Raw genomic sequence first — 8,638 nt, 5'->3', positions numbered from 1 at the left:
ACATAGAAAAGGCTAGCTATGACAAACTTACAGCTAATATTGTAATGAATGGGGAAATATTTAAAAAAAAACACATTTCTTCTAAAATCAGGAATGAGACAAAGGTGTTCACTATCACCACTTTCATTAGTTAGCTTTTTGTTGCTGTAAACAAAATACTTGACCAAAATAGCTTAAGAGCTGAGAGGTTTATCTCATAGTTTAAGGGATACTGTCCACCACAGCAGGGAAAGGATGGCAACCAATGTGGCTTGATCTCAGACGGTCAGTGCTGGAGGCAGCTGCTTGGTAATGGCATCAGCCAGCAAGCAGGGAGCCTGGGCTGGAAGCAGTCTCAGAGTCTATTAAGGATTCCGTAGCTCCCCAAAACATCAGCACCAGCTGGGAAGCATCTGTCCCAATGCAGCCTGTGAAGCATCTTGCCTACAGACCATGAAAGGGAGGCAAGGCATTGCTTAGAGGTTTCAAAGAGATCAGTCTTTGGCTATCTGGGTCTGGGTGCTTAGAGGAAGACATAAGGGTGTGGGGAGCAAATGGTGGAGGAAAGCTGTTCATGTCATGGCTAACTAGGAAGCTGAGACAGGAAGTGGCTGCAGATAATACACCCCAAGGATTGTTCCCCAGGAATCTATGTCCTTCATCTGGGCCCCACCTCCTGAAGGTTTCATAGGTTCCCAAGTTAGCACCACCAACTGGAAATAGAGCAGGCAACCACGAGCCTGTGGGGGACATTTGTTATACACACATACAGACGGGCAGGCCAGGCATAGCACAGCATTGAACATGCCAGTAAGGGAAAGATTGTACTAGTCTATTTTCCATATGAGGTGTGCTTAGTGTCGCCAGGGTTACAGGAGGCTCTGGGCCTTCTCTTCCCTACATGGTGGCTAGAGCTCTGAATGCTGGAGAATTACCAGTTGTCTGTAATGTGACTAGGCTCATAATAAAAACGGGAGCAGGCTCACGTCCCAAACTATTCACTATATAAGGTTCTATGTCTTAAACCAATGAAATGGGGAATTTGGGGAAAGGTCAAGTCCCAGACCCTGGGAGAGGAAGACAAACTTTTTTCAACCAGCAGACATGGAAAGGCACCACTTGGTGCCAAATTCTGTATGCTGGTGCCCCATTTAACATGCAGAATGGCATGTTAAAAACATTTCCACTAATTTCTTGAATTTCTTACATTATTTCCAATGTGTCACCGATGTTCTGGCTACACAGAAATGTGAGCAGATGAAAAGGGGGGTATTCGAGATTGTGTTCCCTCTGGAATATGGGAGGGAAGAGAAATGTACCTAGGAGAAAGGGAACAAAACTGTTTGTTTTGTTTTGTTTTGTTTTAAGGTCTTGAAGATAATTATTTCTTAATTCAGTAATAGAAATTGGGGAGGGATTAATTTATTTTCATTATTTTTTAATATTATTTTATGTGTAAGGGTGTGTTGCCTGCACATATACCTGTGCACTAAGCCCATGCCTGATGCCCTTGGAGGTCAGAAGAGAGCTTCAAAACTTCTGGAATTGGAGTTCCAGACAACAGTAAGTTGCCACATGGGTGCTAGAAATCAAACTATGGTCTCTAGAAGAGCAGCAAGTGTTCTTAAGCCGTAAGACATATCTACAGTCCAATGAATGAACAAATGAATGAATAAATAGGAAAACTGAAAGCTCCGAATATGGGCTAAGCCTGGGCTACACACAGCTAGGTCCTGCCTGGAGCAGCCCATCTTGGAAGTGCTATGGTACAGGAGGGATTCGAGCAGCTAATTGTCCAGGTAGGTCTGCAAGCTGAGAGCCATCTCCACATACTTTCAGACAACAGCAGACAGGGCCAGCTGTGAAGAAGCTGGAAGCAGTCAGATGGGAAGTTCTTAGGGAGCACAGCAATGATTATGCAGCAGGGCAGGAGGACACAGGCAGACAAATTAACTCAGTGCAGAATTTTCAGTCTCTTATTTCGTTTTTGTTTTAAACTCAGACTCTGGACCTCTATTTAACATGGGTACAAGTTTCCGTCTCTTCTTGCTAGGCATTTCTACTTGCAGAATATCATTCAATCCTTTCTTGACTGTGGCAGATTTTACCATCACTTCAGAGATTCCTAGGAAGGGATTTGTTTAAGGTCACAAGCTCACTATGCAGAAAGAACTCCAACCCGGGCTTGCTGCACACAGAATTAGCAACTGTTTAATGCTCTCTGGGCATTCTTCACTCAACTCTCTTACTTCAAGACACTCATTCCTTTCTGCACAAAGCCCTGACAACCCTCCTGGGGCTCATTGAGTCTTCAAAGTAGATCCAGGCTCATCAACCCCTCCACAGCCTTTATACAATCCTCAAAATCTGCAATATTAGTGAGTGAGTGAGTGTATGTGTGTGTGTGTTTGGTGGGGAGGGTGGCTTGGTTTCTTAAGACAGGATCTTATGAGTACTTTTTCTAACTCATTATTAGTAATTCTGGTAGTAACTTTTTTTTGTCAATTATTATTTGTCACCTTTGCTGATTGATTTTTGTTAACTTGACACAAACCCAGACATAAATCGGAACACGGAGTTCTAATTAAAAAAAAAAGGTTCTAAAAGATTGGCTCATAAGCAAGTTATATGGTATTATCTTGATTAGTGATTGATGTGGGAGAACTCATGACACTCTGGGCAGTACCATCCTTGGCCTGGTGGTCCTGTGTTCTGCAAGAAAGCACATTGAGCAAGCCATGGAGAGCAAGCTAATAAGCAGCACTCCTTCGTGGCCTCTCCATCAGCTCCTGCCTTCAAGTTCCTGCCTTGGTTCTCCTCAGCGGACTGTGACTCAAGACATATAAACCAAATAAACTTCTTCCTCTTCACGTTGGTTTTGTCCAAGGAGTTCTATCACAGAAATAGAAAGCCTAGGTCATCATTCTTATGAATCTTACATCTTTGTGCAATTGCCCCTAGAGTTTGTTGCAGTCTCTTCCCATTTCCAGGCTTAACACATGGTTAGAATTCCTGTCATTATACTGTAGCATTGATAGCAACATTAATCCTTGACTACAGAGCAAACAACTTGAATATAACCAATATATGCTCAACACAGACCTAAGGTTTTGGTTCCTTTTCAATTAATTAAAAAACCATGGTGGTGCCGGGTGGTAGTGGTGCGCGCCTTTAATCCCAGCACTTGGGAGGCAGAGGCAGGCGGATTTCTGAGTTTGAAGCCAGCCTGGGCTACAGAGTGAGTTCCAGGACAGCCAGAGGTATACAGAGAAACCCTGTCTCAAAAAACCAAAACAAACAAACAAAAAAACAAAACAAAAAAAAACCCCAAAACATAAAACAAAACAAACAAACAAAACCCCATGGTGGTGCATACCTGAGTCTCAGCTGAGGTAGGAGGAATTGGTTGCCATTTTAAGGCCAGCCTGGTTTACTAGATATGACTGTCAAAATTTAGAAATCATCTTAATAAAGATATACTTTATTAAGATTTCAATTAAAAAGTGAACTTCAAGTTACTATTGCTGGACTGGGATGTAGGTCAGTAGTAGAGCATTTGTCTACTAAGTTCAAAATCCTGGGCTTGATTCCCAATCCATTACTGTTTGTGTTTTTGAGATTTTACTTATTAACAAGTATTTGCATTTTGATTGTGTAATCAGAACAAGTACAGCTTGAACACACTGTGTTACCTTGATAGAATGCCTAATGTCCCACTCTCCGCATTTGCTTCTGCATGGGAGCGCTACTCTGGTCTCTGTATGTCTCTGCATGAATTCATTGTTCCTTTTAATAATGTGAAAGACTATCTGTGTGAACTGCTTGAGCCTTGGAGAGGTTTTTTTTTTTTTTGTTTTTTTGTTTTCATTTTTACCAGTTCTTCCACTGTTAGCCCATTTTCTTCAGGAAGCTACATCTCAATTGAGTATCTTTGCTATGAAAAGACCTTTTTGCACCCCAGCCTGTTACAGGCAAGAAAAGCTGTTCCCAGGTCCCTGACACTGTCCTCAGGAGCAGACAAGCCAGTAGCCTAGAGGCTTTCAAGTTGAACCTTATGCTTCTAGCTTTGTCCTCTGACACAGCACACATCTGTGGTTCCTTCTCTGAAGGCTCAGAAGTCTGTGGACTCCCCACTCCCCTGCTAAACTCCAAGAGTTAGGGAACTGTACCTCAAAGGGGTATCTTGACAATCCATCAGCCTTTCCAAGCTTCAAATGGTTCTCACAGCCTGTACTGTTATAAGAATGATTTCATTTGGGCAGAAGATACCTTTTCTGAGACGATAACACCCTTACTCTCCAGCTTACAAAGAATATGACAAAACAGTTCTTTACATTAGGATCTGAGGTTTTTTCCTATGGAGAAACCTACATTCATCCCAATCTGTATCACTCACTCACTGGTGGTTTGGATGAGAACAGCGCCCAGAGGCTCAGCTGAATGGCAGAATACCTGGTCCTCAGTTAGTGGAAGTGTTTGGAAAGGATTAGCAGAAGGCCCTGGAGGAATGTCGCTAACGGTGGGATTTGAGGTTTTAAAAGCCCACTCTGGCCCAGTTAACTCCCTCTCTGCTTTTTGATTGTTGAAGAGATGTAAGCTCTCAGCTACAGCACTGTGCCTGCCTGCTGTCTTGCTCCCCACTTTGATGGTCAGGGACTAACCCTCTGAAACTGTAAGCCCCCAATTATCTGCTTTTTAAAGTTTCCCTGGATTAGTCTATGTCTTCATAGAAATGGAAAAGGAACTGACTTCTTGATTTCAGGGATGATCATCATCAGAACTTGGTCACAGTACCTTACTCTGAATGTGATTTCTAAGCCCATCTTTGGATTTAAGATGGTTTTTGTAAGTGGAAAGCACAAATTCATATATTAGAAATAACACACTCAATTTCCTGTCTATGAAGGGATTTTTCATAGCCTCTTGATTTCTTTTGTTAACTATAGAGAAAGACAATTTAAGTCTCCCAGAGAGAAACTTCTGCAACTACAGCAGATCTGGTGGGTACCCATCTGAGCAGTGGTGGAGCATGCTCAGGAGGGAGCCTACAGTCAGCTTAGCCAAGTCTCAGGGGCTCAAGACATGCCCCCCACCCTCACCCTCAAGATTCCACTCCTTCACGAGCCATGCTCCTGTGTCACACACACATTGGCTCTGGGAAAAGTTGCACTGAATGAATATGAAGCAATAATATAGAAACAGGCCTCTCAGTTGATACCTGCCCACTGTGTAGTTTCCTATTTGTTAATAACAACTGCTGAAATTTAGATGATGAACTGGTAACTCCATTCAATTGTGTAGTAGGTGAAACAAGGAGAGGTAAGAGGATTAAAGATCCAAGCACCATCAACAAACAGGATGAGAAGTCAGGTGCTTAGAACCCCTAGGTTAGCTTCTCTAAAAGAGGCCTCTGGGGTGTTTTCTCCATCTAGTGCTCTGGACTTCTCAGCAGCTTTGGTACTTTGCCTGTTACTGGATGTGCACATCCATATCCTTCACTGTCCCCAAGTGCTGGAACTAAAGCATGTGCCATGCTGGGTAACCACTATAGCCTCTTAAAGTACGATCAAGAAATACTTCGAGGTGAAAGCTAGTATCCTTTCTCTGGGAAGGTGATCAAAAGGCCAAAAGGACCTATGGTATTCCCATGACTCATCCTTCCCAGAGAACAGGTTCTCTGTCTTCTCCCAGCCGAGTGGCCACGAGAGTCCTCTCGGCTCTTGTCTCTGTAGCAGGCCTACTGCATGTCCCACTTAGGGATGTACATCTATGTTTACTGCTGCTCTGTGTCTCAGCCCTTTTACCACAGTGATGCCCCACGGATGCTCTCTTAAGTCGAGATGAAAGGTGCGTCTTACTATTTCTTTTGATGGCGAGATGAAGGAAGGAGCACATAAGCCTATGCGTTCTGATCCATGCGTCCTTTATTCCATTACCAACCACCGTGCCGCATCCAGGCAACAGCACACAAACTGGCAACCAACGCAATCCAGTTGTACAACGATCTGAGGCTTACAGTACATTTAAGGCTTTTAAATTTGAAAAAAAAAAAAAAAACCCTAAAATAAGACCAAACGACCCCAAACCCAATCCCCGCAACCAATACAAGTTAGTGTAATGATTTAAGCATCTTGTTTCTGATGTTCACCTGGCACAACTCCAGTGTCAAAACCCAAATAACTCCTAAACTAAGAGATCAGCTTAGGGTAATTTAATTACCTAAATTCTTCAAAGCAGAAACTTGGAATTTTTGTCTTGGAAATGTTATAAAAATTTTAATAGCAAAACATAGGAATAAAAACATATTAACAAAATGTATTCAATCATTTACAATACAAACAAGGAATCTGCAGTCTGTTGTTGTAGCCTGACAAAAGAAATCTATCCATTAAGAATCTGTGCACAATGTAATTGCAAATATGTACAGGACTTTAAGAAAGCCGACAAGGAGGACTTTACAGAAGGAAAGTCGGCCAGGCTCTATTAGACCAGACAATCAAAATATTAAAACTCTTGGCTAGTAATAAATTTACACTTAAAAAAACCCCAGTTTCCTGTTGTTTAAGAATATTCCAGTTGTATTTAAATGATAACAGTTGATGAAGCTGTTAGTGATAGTTCCAGTAAATCATTCTTCAATGCATGTGTGTGGGAAAGACTGGCGTGTTAATACAAGTTAATGGAGGATTTCTCACGACAGTTTCCAGTTACACTACCATAGCTTCACATATGAATCTCACCCATGGCACCAGGGCTGAAAGCGCCGCAGGTCAAACACCGGCACATGGATGAGAGGTGATCCTGTACCGGTGGGGGAATCAGAGGTGACAGACAGCAAGGGAGACGGACTTGATCACACTTTAGTCTACAGCCCTGGGAACCAGTCCTCATGGTCAGCTCTCGTTCCCACTCCTGCAAGGTCTTGCAGCTGAGAATCCAGCTGCTCAGCCTAATGGAAGGTGGAGATTAGGTACAAAAGACAGACTGTGTTAGCTCTTTAAGAAGAACACACAAAGGCTGGGCCCTTCTCTGTGGTTATTGGGTATCACTGTTAAATCCAGTCAAAGCGTGTGCAAACAAGGATCCTCGCTTCACAGTAATGAGGTAAGGTTGGCCGCTGTCTTCAGGAGTTGGGAAGCTCGTGAGATATGAACTGTTTTAGTCGTTCTAGGTACTGTGCATAGAGCTCTATATCATTGTGCCCAGCCCCCTCAACCCACAGGGGCTCCACAGCACGGGGACAGCGCTCATACATCGCCAAGCCATGGGAGAAATCGATGACCTCATCCTCAGTACCATGAATGACCAACACAGGGGAGGTGACTTTAGATATCTTGTCAATGCTGCAAAACAGAAGGGGAGGGGAGAGAAAGACTCCTTTAGTCACACTCACAGGAGAAGTGCTGTCCAGACAAGCGCATCAGCATCCACAGCTGGACATCACAGAGCTGTGCCCCGCCCTCATCAATAGGAATGAAGCCCAGGTACAGGTGTTAAAACTCACACTGACATACTATAATGGCTCACCTGCCGTTCCCATTGTTGTTCTAACATTTTTTTCCTTTCACATATATGTTTTTTAAATTTGGAATTATTTAGGATTTCTGGCAAAGAAAGATATTACCAATGCCCATAACTCCTAACTCATTTCCCATCGGGCTAACAACAGCCATTACCAAATACATTTGTCAAAACCAAGAAACCAACTTTAGTACTTCCTATTAACTAAAACCTCCCACCTCTAGTTGGGTTTCACTTGTTTTTCCACAATTGTCTCTTTCCATGGGAACATCCCATGGAGAATACTATATTGCATTTAGTGATTTTTTTAAAAGTAGCTTTATTAAAAACAACTAAAACCATCAGACTAGCAAAACAGCAACTAATATTTTTAATTCATATTTTGAGAAGATTTTAAAATATAAACAAGCAAGCACTTGCTCTGTAAAGTGGGACTGGATACTCCTCAAATTCTCAGAACTCTTCCTTAGGAAACAAATCCAGGTGAACCGATGGCTTGGTGGTTTATAGTGCTTATTGCTCTTGTAGAGGACCCAGGTTCGACTTCCAGTACCCACATGGTGCTCACAATCATCAGTAACTCCAGTTCCAAGGAATCTGATGCCCTCTTCTAGCTTTTTTGGGTATCAACCACACGTGGTACACATACATGCAGGCAAAACACACACATATTAAAAAAAAAAACCGTATTTTTAAACAAGTCCCATTTCATAAAAGCAGAGGACTCTTTGATTAAAAGCAACAACAACAACCCAGCTCCATCAAAAGTTTAATGTGATGCTTAGATTCTACCCCAACTGCTTATAAAAATGAGATCCACTCTCACAGGATGAATTCTCATGGGTCTTCTAAAGACTCTGCTTTAGGTATGAAAACACATCCACGGAGGAGCGAAAGGGCCGTCAGCATGTGTCAGGCTGGGTGAACGGGCCACTGCTCTGATGGGGTGATGGCCCTTTAAGCCATGAATAAACACCTCTTTCCATCTGTCCTTCTGCCCAAGACCTGCTTGCTGCGACTCCGTTTTATAGTTGATCCTCGTCAGGATTGTAGCGGGACACAAATGGGGCTATTTGTGGGAGTCTTTCTGATAAAGTAACAGCTAACATCCATCATAGCAGAACACTTTGCACAGTTC

The 8,638-nt window shown here is 42.7% G+C and overlaps 1 protein-coding gene across 1 annotated transcript in view; it reads right to left on the bottom strand.

The window, feature by feature from the left end:
• Nucleotides 1–5,885: 5,885 nt before the first annotated feature.
• The window catches only part of Abhd17c (abhydrolase domain containing 17C, depalmitoylase), a 42,493-nt gene continuing 39,740 nt past the window's right edge, over nt 5,886–8,638 (bottom strand). Inside the window, exon 3 of the mRNA XM_021168725.3 lies at nt 5,886–7,322. Coding sequence (XP_021024384.1) covers nt 7,103–7,322 — 220 coding nt within the window. The 3' untranslated portion in view covers nt 5,886–7,102. The remainder of the gene's footprint in view (nt 7,323–8,638) is intronic.

This window comes from Mus caroli, unplaced genomic scaffold, assembly GCF_978045245.1.
Source record: "Mus caroli unplaced genomic scaffold, Mus_caroli_1 scaffold_8, whole genome shotgun sequence".
In the NCBI taxonomy this organism is placed as follows: Eukaryota; Metazoa; Chordata; class Mammalia; order Rodentia; family Muridae; genus Mus; species Mus caroli.
This window is presented reverse-complemented; position numbering and strand designations above follow the sequence as displayed.